General features: G+C 46.7%; 1 protein-coding gene across 3 annotated transcripts in view; it reads left to right on the top strand.

The window, feature by feature from the left end:
- PDS5A (PDS5 cohesin associated factor A) overlaps window positions 1-22003 on the top strand; it is a 140201-nt gene that overhangs the window by 66340 nt on the left and 51858 nt on the right. For all 3 annotated transcript variants that reach the window (XM_090035780.1, XM_090035782.1, XM_090035781.1), the window contains exons 13-16: window positions 8338-8451; window positions 14211-14292; window positions 14941-14989; window positions 15117-15256. In XM_090035780.1, coding sequence (XP_089891906.1) covers window positions 8338-8451; window positions 14211-14292; window positions 14941-14989; window positions 15117-15256 — 385 coding nt within the window. The remainder of the gene's footprint in view (window positions 1-8337; window positions 8452-14210; window positions 14293-14940; window positions 14990-15116; window positions 15257-22003) is intronic.

Below are 22003 nucleotides of genomic sequence, written 5' to 3'. Positions count from 1 at the left end.
TATAGTGATAAGAAATATTCTGAAGAAAAGTATGTACTTATCCTCAGGATGTTATTAGACAGTGCTAATGATTTTCTCGGTATTGGTGCTTCAGATGTGGTATATAGGTCAAGAATTCATTTTTTCCTCAAGTAAATTACATGGTGGAATAGCTTGAAGTTTTTTAGAATGGTGGTTAGAGGGTAGGGACTTGCTTGCCCTTAAAATGTTGTCATGGAATTTGATCTGAAATGACGACCAACTTTCTCGCATGAATTACCTGCTGTCTAGAAATCAACAGCTTTTGCTTTTCTTACATTCAGTTTGTGTTTCCCTTAGTTGAGGTTGATTTTTGCAATCAGCATTTCATCAGCCTTTTTCATATACCACTGTGGCACATTTCTTTCAAATGCTGTTCAGAGTTTGACCCTTCAGAAATGAAAAAATAAAAGCAGTGACTGCTTCTTGCCATCCCTGTCTTCCCATGCCTCCTGCCCCATCAAAACATCTGTTGGCAAAGGGAAATGTTAGTTCTGGGCATTTTACAACCTTTATTACTGTGTAAGTCTCCACTGGGATATGCAAGATGAGAGCACAGCACAGGTTTCTAATGTAGCAGGTCCATATCTCAGTCATTTTTTTATCTTGCTGTTTCTTAGAAAGAATCTGCTGTATCTTAGGGCTACTCAAAAAATCTTTTCTTAGCATCTTCTATACAGACTTTTAGGGGCTGGTGCAAAGGGGATAAAAGCTTCTTCCTCCTACCAATTATAATTATTCAGATCAATAGCACGTAAATTTATATTCAGATACTCATGTTGAGGCAGCAGAGTCAAGCCCTGAAAAGTAAAAAGGAAATTTCAGAAAAGAAGGTCACCCATATGGAGTAAATTCTGCAGAATTGCATCCTTCCAGGGACGTACCTTATTCAGTGCACAACATGGATAGTTAGCTAGCGAGTGGGGAATGAATCAAAGTTACGTAGCAAATGTGGCAGTTGTCTTTAATTTGCCTGCCTCATGTGGTTTACAGAAATTGGAAGTGTAGTGGAATGTGAAGTGAACGAGTCAGAGAACCGAAGGAGGAAAAAGAATGGTCTCATGCTTAAAGTAGTGAGGAGAATGGAGTGCTGTCCATACTCCTTTCACAGACCTTTATTTGAGATGCTGGACAAATGATTTAACATTTCCCAACCCATTAGGCTTTGGCTGTTCGTTCTCTGGGTACACAACTTGAGAGACTTAGGGCTTAATTTTCACAAGAACTTGGAGCTCTCAATTTCTGTTGAAATCAGTGGAGGCTGTGAATTCTTAACACCTGCAGTCTTAATAGCAGCAGTCTAATGTGATTTGGTGGACTCTGAATTCTAATCCTGACTGCTTCTGACTTTGGTTTTAAGGAAGTCACTTATTTTTGGACAGTTTCACCATCTGTAAAACAGTGGATTACCTCACATTATTCTTTCAAGGATTAACTACTTAAGGTCCTCACAGAGCTTTGCAGATACAGACTGCTATAAAATGCTACATTTTCTAAAAAGCATGTCCTGCATGTCTCAAGTTGGCCACCTAATTCTTTAAGCATCCAGAATTAGTCTAGCTTTTTTGCAAATTTTGTCTTTTTCCTCTGTGACTCAGATGCTTTTCTATAAAAGTATTTAGAACACTGAATTATAAAGATAAAAAAAATACTGAGCAGCTGCCTCTGTGCTTATATGCTATCCAGTTGGTGTACAGAATAAAACCATTTCTGCTGCGGGGAGGGGGAGTGCATGTTACCCCAGCACACACAGAAGGGGACCAGAATGAGTGTGCCTCAAGTAACCTTAACTTTTCCATCTCCTAACTTTTTAGAGCTTGATTTTGTAACTCTAAGATACTCCTTTGAGTGTTTGTCCATATGCACGTTCCACTGTTGGTATGCATGGGCCTTATGTGCTGAAGATTGGACACTTATGGCCAGCAATATCCTTATGGTGCCCATGTGCCCTGAGATTTCTCATGCTTTGCACTGAGGGCATAAAGAGAAGAGTGAACCAACTATATTTCAGCTTCTCTCAACTGGCTTTTGACTCTAAACAGAATGTTTGGTGCCTTTTTTCAAACCACCAGTAAACCCTGTGCTTAACCATTTAATTTGTTATTAATTAGCCTGGCAAAATATATCAGTCTTTTTCTTTCTTGCAAACCTTTCTGGATTCAGGATGGCCTCCTTGAAGTTGACAAGCTTCAGATATTACCCGTCTTGTGACAGGATCATGTCGGCAAACTGCAGACACTCTTAATGTCTCCATTACCTGGGGGAAACCTATATTCTAGGGAATGATTTATCTGTAAATCATTCACCCCTTGAGTCTGCATGGACAGGAAGTAAAGAGCCCCTCCTGGACAAGTCTGCAGACTTAGTCACAGTCAGGGTTCCAAGATGCCTCCTGGGAATCACAGAATCTGAATTCAAGACCCACAGGGTACCAAAATGTGCTTGGTGTATCCCCAGTCTACCAAAACCAACACGTTCTCTCACCTGATGAGAAGATTGGCAAATTCTCCAAGAAGCATTTATCCAAAGCTTCCTTGTGCTACCTTTCCACTGAGATTTTGTGGCTCTGATCAGTTCTTGGTGAAGTCAGTCCATAATCATGGTGTTCCAAGAACCTGTAATCAAAGCATTATGCTTGAGGAGCTTTTCCCTGTGACACCACCAAAGCTCCATCATCAGCCTCCTACTCTTATTATTTCTTTGGAGTCCTTGGCAGTAGTGGTTCTCTACCAGTGGTACTGATTCAGGAGGTGGTAACAATACTGCCTTGTCCATATGCCACACATTAGTCTACAGCACTGGTGAGGTCTGCAGCATAAAAAGTATATTTAGCCTTCCGGAGCTTAATTTATTGGTGTTGTCTTCCTTTGTTTCCTCCAGTGTCTGGACCGTGGTCTCTCTGACACCGAGTTCTGTTGTCCTACCAGTGACACCAATGTGTATTGTCCTTGGACCACTTTATATGTTCACTCTTTCCACTTCCATAGTAGTATTAGATGATAGCTAGGGTTTGGAGTACACACACAGGTACTCTCCCAGAAAGTTTCTTTTGTCTTCCTCAATGTCCCCAAGGAGTCTAGAACAGACAGTAGGATGCCCAATGTCTATTGCATGGTCCTTGGTTTCCGATACCTAGGTTGCAGGTCCATGTTGAACTTCTGGGTTTCTCAAAGGGGTGACAGTTATCTAACAGACCCATCCATCCCTGATTGATGACCTCTGATGTACAGACTGCCTTGCCCACTTACCTTTCTCTAGGTAGTGAGACCACCTCTAAGATTGACATACTGATTTCTTCATCCCACTAAAACCAAGAGTAATTCTCCTGGCACCTTGCAGCTGAATGACTTCAGGGATTTCCAAGATGTCCTGAAAAGAATGAGAATAGTTTTGCATTTTCCCTTGTAAGTGGTTAAGAAATTTGACTCAGACTGTTGGACATTCTGCTTTCTCCTTCTGTGGGGAAAGTAGCTATAATGATACACTTGTGAATCCAGCTAGAAGAGGTCTGGTAAACAGCCATACCAGTCTCCATCCTGCTATAAAGTGAGCAAGAATTACTAAATCTCATCCAGAATGACAGAATATTTCTGCACCTCTCCATTGCTATCACCACTGATTTATGATGGAGACTAATGAGAAACTGCACCAAAATAGAACCACAACAAAGGATGAAGACAAAGAAGTGGATTTATTCAGCTGTAAAGTATATTCCACCATGATTTTGCTATCTAGAGTACTAAATATTAAGTTGTTATTAGGACTTTCCAGAAGGGGGTCAGCTTCCTTCATGGACAAGTTACTGCCAGATGTAAGAGAGGAGTTCCCATCTTTGGTGATACTTGGATCAGATTGTGACTAAAAATAGGTTATAAGATGCTTTAGGTACAGCTGATAATGTCCTGTCCAGTATTGATAGTAATAAGTGATGTCATGCACCAAGGCTACAGGGATCCAGCTTCTCCAAGAAGATGCAAACCCCTGTGGATGACCTGCCATTGGAGAGAGCAGAGTTTTTCAGTGCTAAAACAAATTATGTCCTTTTATACTTTGAAGGATTCAATAGCATCTCTTTCATCACTCAGTGTGTGCAACCTAGTAGCTAAAAGAAAGTATAGGCAGCAGTCCCGTACTCCCCAAAGAATAGCCCTGTAATCCTCCTATCATAGGTCATTAGAGTCACCAAGAAAGAGTTGTTTCGGTAGGAGAAGGCAACTTACTTTGACCATTCCAGTCTGCCTTGAGGCATGAACAATAACAATTTTGTTGGGACTTTCGGAGATAAGAACAAACTGCTCAGTATTCTGAAACGGGTAATACATCTTGTTTCACATGGTGCCTACTTCCATGTTTCCTTCGTAGTCTTATTCAGGGTTTTTTCTCACAAGATACTACTATAACAAGAGGTTTTTTTACTAAGAACTATAGAAAGTGTTTCCTATCTTTGTTGGGGCAAGGTGATTCTATAGTAATTACTTTCTAATTCTGAAAGGAAATGATTAATGACAGCAGCATTTCTGACCTCAGGAAGAGCCCAACATGCTTATACATATGCTGAAGATCAGAATGGTTTAGGATTGATATCCTTTCTGAAATCAAAGGAACTGGTTTGCATCTCAAACTTCAATGTGTATATTTCCACATATCCAACATAGGACATCATTTCATAGACGTTAGGGCTGGAATGGACCTCAGAAGATCAAGTCCAGCTCCCCCCCCCCCAAAGGGCAGGAAGTCAGCTGGGGTCATAGGATCCCAGCAAGGTAAGCATCCAATTTGCTCTTGAAGGTGTTCAGTGTAGGTGCTTGAACCACCTCTGATGGCAGGCTGTTCCAGACCTTGGGGGCTCGGACAGTAAAGAAATTCTTCTTTATGTCCCGCCCGGAATGGTCTTGCAGTAGTTTATGACCATTCGACCTCGTCATCCCTTGGGACACTCTGGTGAACAAACATTCCCCCAGATACTGGTGGTCACCCTTGATAAACTTACAGGTGGACATCAGATCACCCCTGAGCCTGCGCTTTCCAGGCTAAAGAGCCCCATGACTCTCAGCCTATCATTGTAAGGTCTGTTTTTCTGACCTCTGATCATGCGCATGGCTCTTCTCTGGATTCTCTCAAGCTTCTTCACATCCTTTTTGAATTGTAGAGCCCAAAACTGGATGCAGTACTCCAGCCGTGGCCTCACCAAGGCTGAGTACAAGGGGAGAATGACGTCCCAGGATTTGCTTGAAAAGCATCTATGGATGCAAGCCAGCATTTTGGTCGCTTTACTAGCCGCAACATCGCATTGCAGGCTCGTGTTCATCTTGTGGTCAATGATGACCCCCAAGTTTCTTTCTTCCGTGGTGCTAGCCAGCATAGCACTGCCAAGCCTATAAGGATGCTGCAGGTTTTTTCCCCCAAGGTGGAGAACCGTGCATTTTTCAGTGTTAAACACCATCAGGTTCTCATCCACCCATTTGCTGAGCCTGTCCAGGTCAGCTTGGATCGCCCGCCTGTTTTCTGGTGTGGATGCTTTGCCCCAAAGTTTGGTGTCATCAACAAACATGGCCAGTCCGCTCCTGACTCCAATGTCCACATCATTAATGAAGATGTTAAACAATATGGGTCCAAGGACAGAGCCTTGGGGGACCCCACTGGTCACAGGACACCATGATGAGTGACTCCCATCAATTACTACCCTCTGGGTCCGACCACGAAGCCAATTTCCCAGCCAGTGGATTGTGGTGGACCCAGGACCACAATTGACCAGTTTCGCCAAGAGGTGATCATGGGATTCCAGATCGAAGGCTTTTTTGAAGTCAAGGTATATGACATCAATCTCTTCTCCCTTGTCCAGGTGATATGTCAGCTGGTCATAGAAGGAAATGAGATTGGTCAAGCAAGACCTACCCACAACAAACCCATGCTGGCTATCCCTTAGGATGTTGGCATCAGCCAGTCCATTAAGGATGGCCTCTTTAATAAACTTTTCTAAGATCTTCCCCAGGATAGAAGTCAGGCTGATGGGCCTATAGTTAGCCGGATCCACTTTCCTCCCTTTCTTGAAGATAGGCATCACGTTGGCCTTCTTCCAGTCTTCAGGCACTTCACCAGAACACCAAGAGTTTTCAAAGATCCATGCCAGAGGCTGGGCTATTCTGCTTGCCAGATCCTTGAGTACCCTGGGGTGTAGATTGTCAGGGCCAACTGACTTGAAAATATCCAGCTTCTCAAGATGTTCCTTCATGAGGTCAGCATTAATGGAGGGCAGGGATCTCCCTCACGCGGACTGCCCTGTCCCGTAGTGGGCATGGGCGTCCCATGGGACTGATGAAAGACTGACACAAAGTACCCATTTAATAGGTTGGCTTTTTCCTGGGCGTCAGTTGTCAGTTGTCCCATCTGGTTCAGCAGGGATCCAAAGTTGCCCTTGCTCTTCCTCTGGCTCCCCACATATCTGAAAAGGATGAATAATGTTTTGGAATTTTCTTTCTTCCTTAGTTGCCTGTGGACTTAGCATCACATTCGGGTGAGTCAGTATTATCGCCATACCTTCTGTGTCAGATAAACTCAGACATTCTGCCTATGAATAATAATACCATTTAGGTCATCCTTTAGACTCTTTGAGATTAGACAGATAGAGCAGGAGAGGCGGAACTTCCTAATCCTAATGGCAAACCAAAATCTTGACACATCCAAGAGCCTAAGGAAAATAGAAGTGTTAAGATGCACATGCACCAATCAGCAATCTGTGCACGTATATACGTGTATGTATGTACAGTGATCTATATAAGACTGTTCACTGCTTAAATAAATTCTCATTAAATACCTTTCTTCAGGAAGTACATTAGAACTGCCCAGGACTTGCATGAGGTGCACAGGCAACAGTTTGGCTCCCACTGGCATAGAGAATGAAGGGGAAAGCAGTCTTGATCCAAAGACTCTCCCTAAATTTTGACTGTGGAAAGGACATGCTGTGAGATAATATGAACTAATTTCTTTGTTAGTGTGTGGTCCACCAGTGCTTGTGTGATTTTTTTTTTTTTTTTTTTTTTTTTTTTAAATAGCTTTGTTAAGATTTTTTTTTTCTGTAAATGAACCCCCTTGAGCTTTTTTGTAATATGTTCATAGAATGTTTTGTGATCTCGGAAGTTTCCATATCCAATGCTGCATTCAAAACCAGTGCAGTCATTGTTCTGAGATATCAAGATCCTGTCTCCAAATAAGCCAGCCCGCTCTTTGGGGTCTCCAGTAGTGGAATGTGCATATGGACAGTTCTTTGAAGAAAAATGAGATGTTACTTACCTTACAGTTCCCTGAGATGTGTTGTCCATGTGCTCCTTCACAACCTACTTTTCATCTAATCGGCCTCAGAGTCCTTTACACCTGGGTTCCATGGTTGAGAGGAAACTGATGTGAGGTTGGTGTGCTCTGCTCTTTATGTTCTTGGTGCAAAGCACGAGGACTCTGAGGGTGTGCGTGCCCTGTAGGGATACTCCTGGCCAAAGTCTGCAAACGCAAGCACAAGGGGTGCATGCGTATCAATACTAGATTGTGCAGATAGACAACACATCTTGGAAATATTCCTGTTACTGTAAGGTAAGTAACTTATTTTATTTTGGTGTATGATAGTATATCCTGTATAAGTGAAGCATGTATTCTGTAGTGTATATTTTTTTATATTTTATTTATATATGATTTTGTAAACTGTTAATTGTAAAGTTTATCAACGTTTTTATAGAAGTTAAGATGTTTAACTTTTGTTCTCAATCATTTCAGTTTCCCCTTCTTTTCTTTTTCTTCTTAAGTATACTTTGGTGCATTCTTCCATGATTTTCAGTGTTTATTCTAAGCTTTCTTTTTAGAAAGATCAGTAGTTTTAAATATGTTATGTCTCTCCCTCATGCTATCATTTAATCTTTTCTTCTGAGATGCTTTTCTAAATTTGCTTTTTCCTTCTTTAGTCTTCTTCTCTTTTTCTTTTGCGGGTGTGCATGCTTTTTCCTTTCCTTTTAGACGAGTATGATGCCAGTGAGAGATATTGAGGCTGTAGAGAGGTGGGGGAGTTTGATTGGTGATTAAACCCCCACAGTATTTGGGCAACTGTAAAGTGCAAGGGTCAGTTTGCTTGGGGCATTTCTTCTATACTCTTCCAGTAGCAATAGGGGGGCAGTCTATAAAAGCAGTTTGAGAGAGGACAGTTTCTTCCTTCTCTCCATTCTGGTGAGAGGAGGTTCCAGTGCCAGATAGATCTGTTAACTCGTCTGAAAAATATGAATGAATTTGAAAATGTGTACAATGTTAAAAATAGTTTTAATTTTTCCTTAATTGCAGGTTATTGGTAGAGAAAATCTTTGCTCAATATCTTGTCCCACACAATTTGGAAACAGAAGAAAGAATGAAATGCTTGTACTATTTGTATGCTAGCTTGGATCCAAATGCGGTCAAGTGAGTATAGTTAGTAAAACAAACTGATAGATGCTCTCAAAAGGTGTTTCTTTCTTTTGGATCTTCTCTGACATATACCTAATTTAGTCAAATAATTGGTAATGAAATTATTTGACCCTAGGCAGGTAATACAAGTACTTAATTTCTCTGAATTTGAAGAGAGACCTAGTTTGGAATGAGCAAAATCAATTTGTATATATTAAATTATTTTTTACATAAGACACTCCTCTGCAAATTCTCTGGGTATAGTGTTTGTATATGAATCACTGTGTAACCACATTAAAAATAAGTCATTAATTGCTAGTATTGTGTACAACCATAATTTCAAAGTATTTCTTTCAAATATGTTTCACAAAAGGTAGGGCAGGGTGGCACCATAGACACTGACTGGTCAAGAGAGGCATGAGCCTTCACAAACAACCCACTTTGTCAGATGATAAAATGCAAGCATCTGACAGAGTAGGTTGCTGCTTATGAAAGCTTATGCCTATGAACCAGTTAGTCTCTATAGTGTCACCCTGACCTCCCTTCTGCCTGATTTTGGACTAATACAGTTACACATTTTTGAAAAGGGAGATGCTTTTTTTAAAAATGCTGTTTTCAGATCCCCCCCCCGAAATTGATAATTAGCCCATTTTTAGTATTTTCAACAGATGATCTAATGTAATTAATGAACTCTAACAAGTTATTCTGAGTAAAATTGGCTAAATGGTTGAACGGAATGGGCAAGAGAGAGTGATAGTTCAGCAAAACACAAAGATCAGTTTAGTAATAGATTCTAGAGCTAGAGTTTGAAAAGGATTTTAGGGAAGCCAGTAGAGTTTTAGTACAAGTATTATGAGGCTTCTGTTTGTACAGTGCTGTGACCAGGGGCAGTCTCATGGCTGGTCACAATGTCGACCTGTCCACCTGCTGTGCCTCATCTGCCATGCCTTGATGTAACAGTACTTGATGTAACAATGAGGGAGGCTGCCCACTTTATGCCCTGGTGCCTACAGCATTATACATGGCTCTGACCTTCCCTTTACCATGTCCCATGCCTCATAGATGACATCCAATCCCACTATTACTCCCCCGGCCCCATTGCTGGGCTGCATTCAGCCTTGGGCCCAAACTTGGCCTCAGGTGTCCGGAGACTTACCTTGGCCATATGTCCCCTCGCTGGGGCTTACATTTTCAAAGTATTGGGGCTGGCCTATGAACAGTCCTTCAGGCCCCTCTCACAGACCCTACGCAGTCCACTACTCACATTACATCCCCTCACTGGGGCCACTATTCTGTCTCCTCACTGGGGCTGCAGGGCCTTACACCCTGTGTGTCTCAGGTGTCCGTAGAAATGCTTGGACCCCACTCTTGGCCTGTGGCCCGCTCAGGCATCTGTCAACGTACCTGGACTCTGCCTCAGGCCCACTCAACGGGCCTGGGTCCCACGTCAGGCCCCACTCAGTGGGCCAGGGCTCCTGTGCTTTTCTGTCAGGGTGTACTTCCCTAGCCTTTCACTTCCATGGGGTACCCACAGGGCAGCAGAGGCTGAGGCTTTTTGGCATCCCATACTTGCCCTTCACTGGGGAGGCATAGGTGTAGCATTTCCTGAAAGCTGCCCTGCCACAAGCAGCCCCACCACACCATGTAGCCCCAGCAGGGTGTAGTTTTAGATCATTCCCCAGGAATCCTCCATCCCCATAGTTCCTACCCTGAATCTCCAGGTGTTCTGAGAGCAGCAGCTCCAGCCAGGCAATGTCATCACTCTGGCTCCTTGCAGCAACTACTGGCGCTACAGCTCAGGGCCTGTTCTTATTTTCTAGCAGCTAGGCCCTCTTTCCAATCAGGTAGCCTCCTGCTGGCCAGGTGACCCTTCTGATTGGCACTGCAGTTACCTGCAGGCTGCTCTGCTTCCTGCTTAGGCCCTTAAAGTGACAGGCACCAAAGGTGCCCTGCTGTAAGTGCATGTATCAGAATAGAACCAGAACCTGTGTATAAGTGGAGAATAATTTTGCCTATCTAATGTTGGATGTAGGTAGATGATCAGGAGGGAGGTGAGATGGTTTATAGCTTTGTGTGTGCAAAGTGATGCAAAGTCCTATAGTTACATACCATATGTACTTTTCCCTCCCAATGTAGCCCTCCAAAATATGGTGAATATCTTAGGGCCTTGTTTCATGTTGCACTTTGAGATGCTCAAATTTTGATTGGTGTTAATACTAGCTTGAGTTGGAAGCAGTCAAACCTTAAGGCAGGGGCAGGCAAAATACAGCCCCTGAGCTGGATCCAGCCCTCTGGGCTATTCTGTCCAGCCTGTGGGGCCCCTCTAAAATTTCGACAGTTATTACTTGCTGATGACTACCTGTGTGAAAGCCGATGAGGTGTACTGGCAGCATGAGCTGCTGGCTGCAGCAGTCGGCAACTTGGGCTCTGGTTGCAATGCTGCCAACCCAACCCTGACCTGACCTACCCAGCTGCCAGCCCCTAGAAGCTTCTGCCCTGGTGACCCTGCCCATCCTTGTCTGAGAGTTGAAAATCATGTAAGAAGGGGTGGGGAGGGGCGGGGTGGGTGGGGACCACCAGAGATTGCCCCACTCCGTGGGGCTGGCAGGACTCTGGCTCTGTGCCTCCATGTGCTGCACCCAGCTAGAGCACCATGAGCTACCACATGAAGGCACAGAGCTGGCCCAGCCTGATGGCACGGGACTTCCTATGGTTCTGGCACTCTAGCATGCCACCCAGCCAGGCTGGCTCTGTGCTACATTGTACAGGTCCTGGCCTTGCAGCAGGGAACAGCATGCTGCCAGGAAGGGCCCAGCCGGGCTGACTCTGTGCCATGCTATGCAAGTCCCGACCTTGCAGCTGGTGCAGCACAGAGCCAACCCAATCCATCTCTTCCCCTCCCAGCAGCACGTGGTTGCCCACTGCATGGCCAGCACCTACTTGGTGTGGCACAGAGGGGATGGGCTGGACTGGGTCAGCTCCATGTTGTACTGTGTGGGTCCTGGCCTTGTAGCTGGGAACCACGTGTTGCCCAGAGGGGACTGAACGGGCCAGGCTGACTTCCTGCTGTGCTGTGCAGGATTGGGCCTTGTAGCTGAGACCGTGTTGTGCCAGGACAGGTGTGGCCCTGTGCCACACCATATGAGTCCTGGCCTTGCAGCCAGGAACCACATGCTGCAGCCAGGACAGGGCAAGTAGGACTTCCCACCTCCCACCATACCTCCAACACACACCCTCACATACACTCTCACACCCTCACCCTAACCCCTCACCAGAACCCCACACTGTACCACAACCCCTACACAGTCCCATTCCCCCCACCGTAACCCACATACACACACCAACACTAGAGGGCTGGCGAGAAGGAGCCTGACTAGGAGCTACAGCTGTGAGTTGCCACCACAGGTCTGGTGAGCCAGGACAGACTTCTGTCTCTGCTCTAGTTGGGGAGAGGTGGGGGAACGAGAGATAGGGGACAGGACAGGAGTGTGAAGCTGGGAAGTGGAGAGTTAATGGGATGGGGTGAGTAATGAAATGGGAGATGGAAAGGAAATGGGGGTGGGGGAAGTTTGGTAAAATGAAGGAAGTCAGCCACTGAAGAATAAAATAAAAATAACAAAATTAAAAAGAAATAAAGAAAGAAAATTAAAGAAGGACTCATGTTTTACAAAATTGGGATTTAGGATGGGAAGAGGCAGGAGATACTGGTCATGCTTCATGGGGCAGCTGGGAGTAGTAAGGGAAGACACTTTTGGGGAACTAGTAACCATGCCCCAGGAGGAAAGCCCCAATTCATAGGGACTTGATTTAGCCCCCTTTCTTGTCATCCACACCCTCACTACACCCCACTCGTGGACATCTGTACCCTGTGGCCTAGCTAGCTGGCATGTTCTCTGCAACCTGCTTGCATAGGGTTGCACCCCCTAGAGATGGGAAGGTCACACTCCCAGTGGTGGGAGGGGAATTGGCTTAGTGCTAGAACCACACCCTGGCCAGTAGAGTTCAGGGAGTAGAAAGTTTGCCCACACAACAGGAGGGATGGGGAGGTGACACTGCATCCTGGGATGCTAGAGGACTGCAAATTGGGCACCTTGTCTGTGGGAAATGAACACAAACTAGGTAACAGACCAGAGTGAGACCTCCCTTGGAGTGGCATAATTTTAAGCCACCTAAGGTGTACTTAAAAATAGTTTTAGGTGTTAATGTGGACAAGTGGACAAGTACAGGGGTTAAGAGTTCCAGAAGCTGCCTAAAATGAATCTGCAACAGGGCCCTTAACTGGGAACACTTGTTTTTTTTCTGTGTGGGTATGGAAGTATGGAGATGGTATAATGACTGCCATGGTTCTCTTCCTGCTGGCCTCAAGGAAGGAGGGGTGGAGTTCACCCTTCATGGTCAGTGCAGCAGTCGTCCTTTAAGAGCCATTGTTGAACTGGTTGTAGCTTTTGGCTGAACTTTTATCAGTTTAGCAGCAGCTGTAAGAGGGTTTTGCTGAGGCTGAAGAGTGTATTCTGCCTCTGTCAGGATTCAGCCACCACTGGAAATACCGTATTTTCTTATTCTGCCCTCCCAAAACAATGCATATTTCTTAGGGCTGTGCAAAATGTCACTGACTGTTTTATTTTGACGTTGTTTCGACTCATTTCAAGCTTGAAACAGCAAAATTTAAATGGAATGAAGGGCTTCGAAACAGCCTCGAAACGAAACAAGGGCAGTCAAAACGTTTTGAAATGTTTCAAAATGTCTTGAGTTTCGAAGCTCAAGCTGGGCTTGCCTGCAGGGAAACAAAAAAAAGTAGGAGAGGGAGGAGGAAGAGGAGGGCAAGAACTGCTCCTATGTTGACTGTGTGTAGTTGGCTGTGACTGTGATCCTTCCCTGGGTCCCTTCCAATCCCAGTGCTCTGGGGGAGGGATGGAAAACACACACACAGTCTCACATCTCACACGTTTTGCTTGTCAGCAGCCTGAGGTGCAGTTTCCCAGAACCCCCTGCACCTATCTCCGTGAAACGTGACAGGCTTCATGGCCTCAGTAGGGGCTACCATCCCTGCAAGTATCATCCAGATAAGGCAAGAAACGACAAAGTTATAGGCAGTTTCGTGCTTCCCCATTATAGCTTGTGGGCGAAACGGCAAAACAGGTTCAACGAAACAGAACAGCGGTTTCAAAACAAAACCAAACTCAAAATGAAACACTGGCCCATTGAAACAAAATGGTACTGTTTTGCACAGCCTTAATATCTCTTATTTCTGGCCATGTGGTATACGTACACTAGTTTTGGCTCTTCCAGAATGTGAATGGGCAACTGTTTTGAAGAGGTAACTTGTAGAGTGTCTTGTTGTGGAATGGAAGAATGCGTGGCAGGAAAGTAATTAAATGATAAAGTTAAATTCTGTGTTTAGTGAAAGATGGGACAGAATGACAAAATTAGGGTTAGTATAGGAACTCTTCAAAATTTCTACTTCAAGGACTTGAATATTTTTAACTAACGTGTTCTATTTGGTTTCATAAGTGAAATATTTGTATTAACTTTTTAAAATTCAGTTTGTTGAGGTCTTGGAAATGTCCTTGTGAAATTTCATAGACATTAGGGATTTGCATGATTTTTTTTATCTGCCAATAAAATGTGCTTGACACTTGTAATCTCACGTTATTTTATCATTTGATAATATAATTTTGGTTATAATAATAGCATATTCTTTACTAGCTTGGTGGCTAGCATATTCTTGTTTCAATTAGTGTACTTTTTTCTTTTCTTTTTTCCCTCCTCCTCAGGGCACTGAATGAAATGTGGAAGTGCCAGAATATGCTTAGGAGTCATGTACGAGAATTATTGGACTTGCATAAACAGCCCACTGTACGGTTTTAAAAATCTTACTATTTTGTCATATAGACCTGTTAGATATTTACACATATAATTTACATAGATTTTTACACAGTATTTTTTTGTTTAACATGACTGTTTTGTTGTCTTGGTTTACATTAACTGATGTTGCTTTTTCATTAGGTAGAGGTAAACAATATATTTAAATTGTCATCTTTTCATATTACAGTTGTAAATATTACAATAATAGGGCTCTGTGGTATTTACCATGATTTTGTGTTACTGGCCAAAACCTTCTGAAGGAGCCAAAAATATTATTTGTAATATCTATTGTCAGTTCTGCAATGTTGCTTAATTTATTGTGAAGTCTTTTGAGATTCTCAGATAAATAATGCCTTAATATCAGAGTTATGATAGTTTGCCCCTGTTAAACATTGCTTTAAGAAGTATAGGACTATTACTTGAATTGTGTTTGAAAACTTTTTCCATATACAAAAAACTGACTTTGCTCTTTTTGGCTGTTGCAGCTTTTGGTAATACCATTGTGCTTTTTTTTTTTTTTTTGGTATCATTCAAAACATAAATGTTGATGGAGTTGCAACAAACTTAATGATAATTCAGTTTAAATTGTATGTTTCCTACAAACACCACAGATTTTTTTATTTTTATTTTTTTTTGCAGTCAGAGGCAAACAGTGGAGCTATGTTTGGAAAGCTGATGACCATAGCAAGTAAGTGTTAATTAGTTAAATCATTGGCACAGGCTGGCCAAAAATTGTGTGATTAACAAATAAGATACCTTTAATTGAGCATATTTTAAATAAAAGCCTTATATTTCCGTTTTATTTAATTATATAGAAAACCTTCCTGACCCTGGAAAAGCACAAGATTTTGTGAAGAAATTTAATCAGGTTCTTGGTGATGATGAGAAACTCCGATCCCAACTTGAGTTGTTAATCAGCCCAACATGTTCATGTAAACAGGCAGATGTCTGTGTGGTAAGGAGATGACTTGAATTTTGTATGGAGGATATTTACCCTTAAGTAGCCATTCACAGCTGATGCTTTTTTTTGCTAGCAAAATGTATTTTAATATTCGGTCTGCTTGACAAATTTCATAGTTTCCTAGTTTCACAGTTTCTAGGGTCGGAAGGGACCTGAGCAGATCATCTAGTCCGACCCCCTGCCATGGCAGGAAAGAATACTGGGGTCAAATGACCCCAGCAAGATGTTCATCTAACATCCTCTTAAACACCCCCAGGGTAGGAGCCTGCACCACTTCTCTTGGAAGCTGGTTCCAGACCCTAGCCGTCCTGACTGTGAAGTAGCGCCTCCTGATATCTAACCTAAACCTACCCTCTGCCAGCTTGTGACCGTTATTCCTGGTCACTCCTGGCGGTGCTCAGGGGAACAGGGACTCCCCCAATGCCTGCTGATCCCCCCTGACTAGTTTATAACAGGCCACAAGATCCCCCCTCAGCCTTCTCTTTTGGAGGCTGAACAGGTTCAGGTCCCGTCACCTCTCCTCATAGGGCCTGCCCTGTTCTCCCCTGATCATACGAGTGGCCCTCCTCTGGACCCTCTCCATGCTGTCGACATCCCTCTTGAAGTGTGGCACCCAGAACTGGATGCAATACTCCAGCTGCGGCCTAACCAGTGCCGCATAGAGGGGGAGGATCACCTCTTTGGACCTGCTCGAGATGCATCTGTGGATGCATGCCAAGGTGCGGTTGGCCTTCCTAACTGCCTCCCCACACCGCCGGCCCATGTTCATCTTGGAGTCAGTGATGACCCCCAGATGCCTTTCCGCCTCCGTGCTGACAAGAGGGGAGTTCCCCAACCTGTAGGTATGGTGCCGGTTGTTCCTCCCGAGGTGCATCACCTTGCACTTGTCTGTGTTGAAACCCATCCTATTCTCGTCCGCCCACCCTTGTAACCTGTCTAGGTCTGATTGTAGCCTGTTGCATCCTTCCAGTGTGCCCACGACCCCCCACATCTTAGTGTCATCAGCAAATTTGAACAGGGTGCTTTTTACCCCCTCATCCAAATCGCTGATGAAGATGTTGAACAGTGTGGGCCTGAGGACCGAGCCCTGCGGAACCCCACTGCCCACGTCCTTCCAAGTTGAGAAGGACCCATCCACTACCACCCTCTGGGTGCGGCCCACCAGCCAGTTGGCGACCCATTTGACTGTGTGGGTGTCTACACCACAGCTCCCCAGTTTCTTAATGAGAACAGGGTGAGAGACAATGTCAAAAGCCTTCCGGAAGTCCAGGAAGATTATATCCACTGCTACCCCTGCGTCTAACAATCTGGTGATCTGATCGTAGAAGGCCACCAGGTTGGTCTGACAGGACCTGCCACTGATGAACCTGTGTTGGTTGCCCCTAAGCATGCAGTTCCCTGCTGGCCTCTCCTGGATGTGTGTCAACATAATTTTCTCAAACAGCTTGCCTAGGATCGAGGTAAGACTAACCGGCCTATAGTTTCCCGGGTCCTCCTTCCTGCCTTTTTTGAAGATGGGGACCACTTTGGCCCTCTTCCAGTCCTCCGGTAGCTCACCAGAGCACCACGAGTGCTCGTAAAGTTGTGCCAGGGGACTTGCAATGACCTCGGCCAGTTCCTTTAGAACTCTAGGGTGGAGATCATTCGGGCTGGCTGACTTGAATACGTCCAACCCCTGCAGAAGCTCCCTAACTAAATCCTCGCTAACCTGTGGCCCGGGTGTGCCTCCCCCAGGGCCCGAGGAGGGCCCAGCAGGGAGGTGGCTGTTCTGGTCCCTACTTAAGAAGACGGAGGCAAAGAAATCATTAAACATGTTAGCTTTGCCGTCTGGTATGACAACCAAGTTTTCCATGGCGTCCTGCAAGGGCCCCACATTACCCAGGACCTTCTTTTTACCCCCTATGTATTTAAAAAAGGACTTCTTATTGTCCTTAATCTGGGAAGCTAGCCCCAGTTCCATCTCTGCCTTGGCCTTCCTAACTACCCCCCTACATCCCCGAGCAACTACAGAATAGTCCTCCCTGGTGATGACCCCTTCTTTCCATTGGGTGTAAGCCTCCTTTTTAGCAAGGAGACATTCCCGGATGCTTTTCGTGAGCCACAGAGGCTTGTGTGCTCTCCTGCTCCCTTTGATCCTCGTTGGGATTACCTTCCTTTGGGCTTGGAGGATCGTCTCCTTAAGGAGTGACCACTCTCTTTGGACACCTGGCTCCCCTCCCCTCCGGGACCTCAGCTTCTCCAACTATCCTCCTTAGCTCGTTGAAGTCTGCCCTCCTAAAATCTAGGGCCGTTGCCTTACTGTATGCCTTTGCCATCTTGCGCTGGATGGTGAATTCCAGCAGGTGATGATCGCTGTCACCCAGGTGGTCGAGCACCCGCAGCCCCCTCACCAGGTCATGACCCGTGGCCAGCACTAGGTCCAACAAGGCGTCCCCCCAGTGGGGCTGTGCACCTCCTGGGTTAGATGGAGGTCCTGCACTCTGGCCAAGAACCTATGTGAGCATTCAGACCTGGCTGACTGTTCTTCCCAGCAGATGTCCAGGAAACAATAACAACGGTGGGAGTCTACTACAGACCTCCCACTCAAAGTCCCGAGCTTGACCAGGAGTTCGCCCGGGAACTGACTGAGGCCGCTTGCTCCAGGACCTTGGTTGTCATGGGTGACTTCAATTACCTGGACATCTCGTGGGAAGATCACTCAGCTAAATCTGAGCGGGCGCAAAGCTTTCTCTCGTGCATGGATGACCTCTACCTGACTCAAGAAGTCTATGGGCCAACAAGAGGCAAAGTGCTGCTTGACCTGGTACTGGCTACGGGGGACGACCTAATCGGCGACCTAGTGATTGATGGGAAGTTGGGTGACAGCGACCACAAGCTGATCACCTTCACCATCCGCCGTAAAGCTGGCAAGTCAGTCAGCAACACAGAAGTCCTTGACTTCAGAAAAGCCGACTTTGACAAGCTCAAGAGGCTAGTCAGTCAGGCCCTCAGGGACCATGACCCCAGGGAGATGGGAGTTTGAGAAGAGTGGTTGCTTCTCAAGGAAGCAATCCTCTATGCACAAGCTAAATCTATTCCAACACGGAGGAAAGGCAGCAAGAAGGCACAGCAGCCCCCCTGGCTCTCCAGAGACCTAGCGGACCTACTGTGGCTAAAAAGGAAAGCCTACAAAGGATGGAGGACGGGATTCACCTCCAAGGAGGATTACTCCACGCTGGTCCGGTCCTGCAGGGAGCAAACCAGGAAAGCCAAGGCTGCAACTGAACTCCAACTAGCTTCAGGCATCAAGGACAACAAAAAGTCCTTTTTCAGATATGTGGGGAGCCAGAGGAAAAGCAAGGGCAATGTTGGACCCCTGCTAAACCAGATGGGGCAACTGACAACTGACGCCCAGGAAAAAGCCAACCTATTAAATAGGTACTTTGCGTCAGTCTTTCATCAGTCACACGGGATGCCCATGCCTGCTATGGGACAGGGAAATCTGGGTGAGGGGGATCCCCTACCCTCCATCAATGCTGACCTCGTGAAGGAACACCTTGAGAAGCTGGATACCTTCAAGTCAGCCGGCCCTGACAATCTGCACCCCAGGGTACTCAAGGAGCTGGCGAGCGTCATAGCCCAGCCCCTGGCACGGATCTTTGAAAACTCCTGGCGCTCTGGTGTAGTGCCCGAAGACTGGAAGAAGGCCAATGTGGTGCCGATCTTCAAGAAAGGGAGGAGAGTGGATCTGGCTAACTACGGGCCCATTAGCCTGACTTCTATCCTGGGGAAGATCTTAGAAAAGTTTATTAAGGAGGCCATCCTTGATGGACTTGCCCAGGCTAACATTCTAAGGGACAGCCAGCATGGGTTTGTTGCAGGTAGGTCTTGTTTGACCAGTCTCATTTCCTTGTATGACCAGGTGACCTATCACCTGGACAAGGGAGAAGAGATTGATGTCATATATCTTGACTTCAAAAAAGCTTTTGATCTGGTATCCCATGATCACCTCTTGGCCAAACTGGCCAGTTGTGGCCTTGGCTCCACCACAATCCGCTGGCTGGGAAATTGGCTTCGTGGTCGGACCCAGAGGGTTGTGATTGATGGCAGTCAATCATCATGGTGCCCTGTGACCAGTGGGGTCCCTCAAGGCTCTGTCCTGGGACCCATACTATTTAACATCTTCATTAACGAGGTGGACATTGGAGTCAGGAGTGGACTGGCCAAGTTTGCCGATGACACCAAACTTTGGGGCAAAGCATCCACGCCAGAAGATAGGCGGGTGATCCAGGCTGACCTGGACAAGCTCAGCAAATGGGCAGACGAGAACCTCATGGTGTTTAACACTGATAAATGCAAGGTTCTCCACCTTGGGAGGAAAAACCTGCAGCATCCTTATAGGCTCGGCAGTGCTACGTTGGTTAGCACTACAGAAGAAAGAGACTTGGGGGTCATCATTGACCACAAGATGAACATGAGCCTGCAATGCGATGCTGCGGCTAGTAAAGCGACCAAAATGCTGGCGTGCATCCATAGATGCTTCTCGAGCAAATCCCGGGACGTCATTCTCCCCTCGTACTCGGCCTTGGTGAGGCCGCGGCTGGAGTACTGCGTCCAGTTTTGGGCTCCACAATTCAAAAAGGATGTGGAGAAGCTTGAGAGAGTCCAGAGGAGAGCCATGAGCATGATCAGAGGTCAGGAAAACAGATCTTACGATGACAGGCTGAGAGCCATGGGACTCTTTAGCCTGGAAAAGCGCAGGCTCAGGGATGATCTGATGGCCACCTATAAGTTTATCAGGGGTGACCACCAGGATCTGGGGGAACGTCTGTTCACCAGAGCGCCCCAAGGGATGACGAGGTCGAACAGTCACAAACTCCTGCAAGACCGTTTCAGGCTGGACATAAGGAAGAATTTCTTTACTGTCCGAGCCCCCAAGGTCTGGAACAGTCTGCCAGCGGAGGTGGTTCAAGCGCCTACACTGAACACCTTCAAGAGTAAATTGGATGCTTATCTTGCTGGGATCCTATGACCCCAGCTGACTTCCTGCCCTTTGGGCAGGGGGCTGGACTCGATGATCTCCCGAGGTCCCTTCCAGCCCTAATGTCTATGAAATCTATGAAATATGTATTCCTCCTTAATATAGAGCGCCACACCCCCACCTCTTTCCTATCCTGCCTCTCCTGTACAGCCTATAGCCCTTGACATTCACTGGCCAATCATGCGTTTCATCCCACCACGTTTCCGTAATCCCCACTATGTCCGGGCTGGTGTCAGCCAACAGGAGGGTGAGTTCCTCGTGCTTGTTGCCCATACTATGAGCGTTTGTGTAGAGGCATCTGAGGCCTCCTGTGGGTGTGTGTACTGACCCCCTAGTCCCAGCGTTACCCTGGCCCCTCTTTCTTACCTGTTTGTTCGCTTCGTTCGTTGAGCTGGGCTGTAGTTGTGGGTGCTGTTTGGTCTGGCAGTCTGATGTTTCCTCCACCCTCATCTTCCCCCTTCCCCCGATGAGCCTAGTTTAAAGCCCGCCGGAGGAGGTCTGCCAACCTAGAAGAGAACACACACTTTACTTTAGGGGAAAGGTGGAGCTCGTCCCATCCCAGCATGTCTCTCATCGTGATGTGCCAGTCGTGGCTGAGGAAGCCAAAGCCCTCCTCGAAGCACCATTCCTGTAGCCACCAGTTGGTCCCCGCGATGCACGTTTCATGTCGTCTACCTCGTCCACTCACTGGCAGGATAGAAGAGAAAACCACCTGTGTACCCATCTCCTTCAGCACGCACCCCAGAGCGTGGTAGTCCTCCATCAGGCGATCAGGGCTCCTCCTGGCCACATCGTTAGTGCTCACATGGACTAGGACCATGGGGTAATAATCGGTGGGCTGGATTACAGTCTGGAATATCCCTTTCACGTCCTGAATCCTCACTCAGGTAGGCAGTATACCTCACATGCTGAGGGGTCCCGGCGACAGATGGGGCCCTCCGTACCTCTCAGGATGGAGTCACCAATGACGATCACGCGACGTTTCTTCCTCCTGGCCTTCTTGCCTCCTTCAGCTTGCACGGGACGTGGTGTGCGTGGAGTTGCCTCCTCCCCAGTTTCGTCCTCTCCATCCTCCTCCTCCAGGGCTGCCAGAGCTTCGTACCTGTTCTCCAGCCGGACTGTTAGGAACGGATGCTGCCATGTCTTGAGCAGCCCTGGCACGGGAGGTGACCGTCTGCCACTTAGCAGTGGAGGGCTCATCTTGAGGTGCATCCTCCTTGGTCGTACAACCCTGCAGGGAAAGAAAATAGCTGTCAATTTCTTCCTCTGCCTCCCTGATTCCCCTCAGCCTGCTAACCTCCTCCTGGAGTTCCCTCACCTGCGCCTCCAAGGCCCTAAGGCGGGCACCTGCAGGACAGGTGTGGGGGTCTCCAGTCCCTGCCCCCCCCAGGCCTTGCTGGGCAGCTCCCGCAGGCCAGGGGGCTGGGGGGACGCCAGGCCCACCGTGGGCTCCATCTGGGTGGAGGCCTCAGACAAGCCCCGGGAAGGCTGCCCCCCCCCGGGCAGGGGCCCTGGTAGCACTCCGTGTCAACACCATCGTAGGAGTTTCTAGCTGAGTTCAGGTCCTCTGGCCCGCGCTAACACGAGTCAGCCTCTGGGCCCCTCCTGCTCCCCCTCTGGCGCAAACGCTGGCGCGCTCTTACAGACCGCACCTGTTTGCGCGGCTCCCTACTGGCTCAGCTAAGAGGGATCCGGGGAGCTTCCCCTCTGGATCCGGCTCA

Source organism: Crocodylus siamensis, chromosome 2, assembly GCF_052110815.1.
Source record: "Crocodylus siamensis isolate JL-2025a chromosome 2, ASM5211081v1, whole genome shotgun sequence".
Lineage (NCBI taxonomy): Eukaryota > Metazoa > Chordata > Crocodylia > Crocodylidae > Crocodylus > Crocodylus siamensis.
The sequence above is the reverse complement of the archived record's forward strand: the minus strand, read 5'-3'. Positions and strand labels throughout refer to the sequence as shown.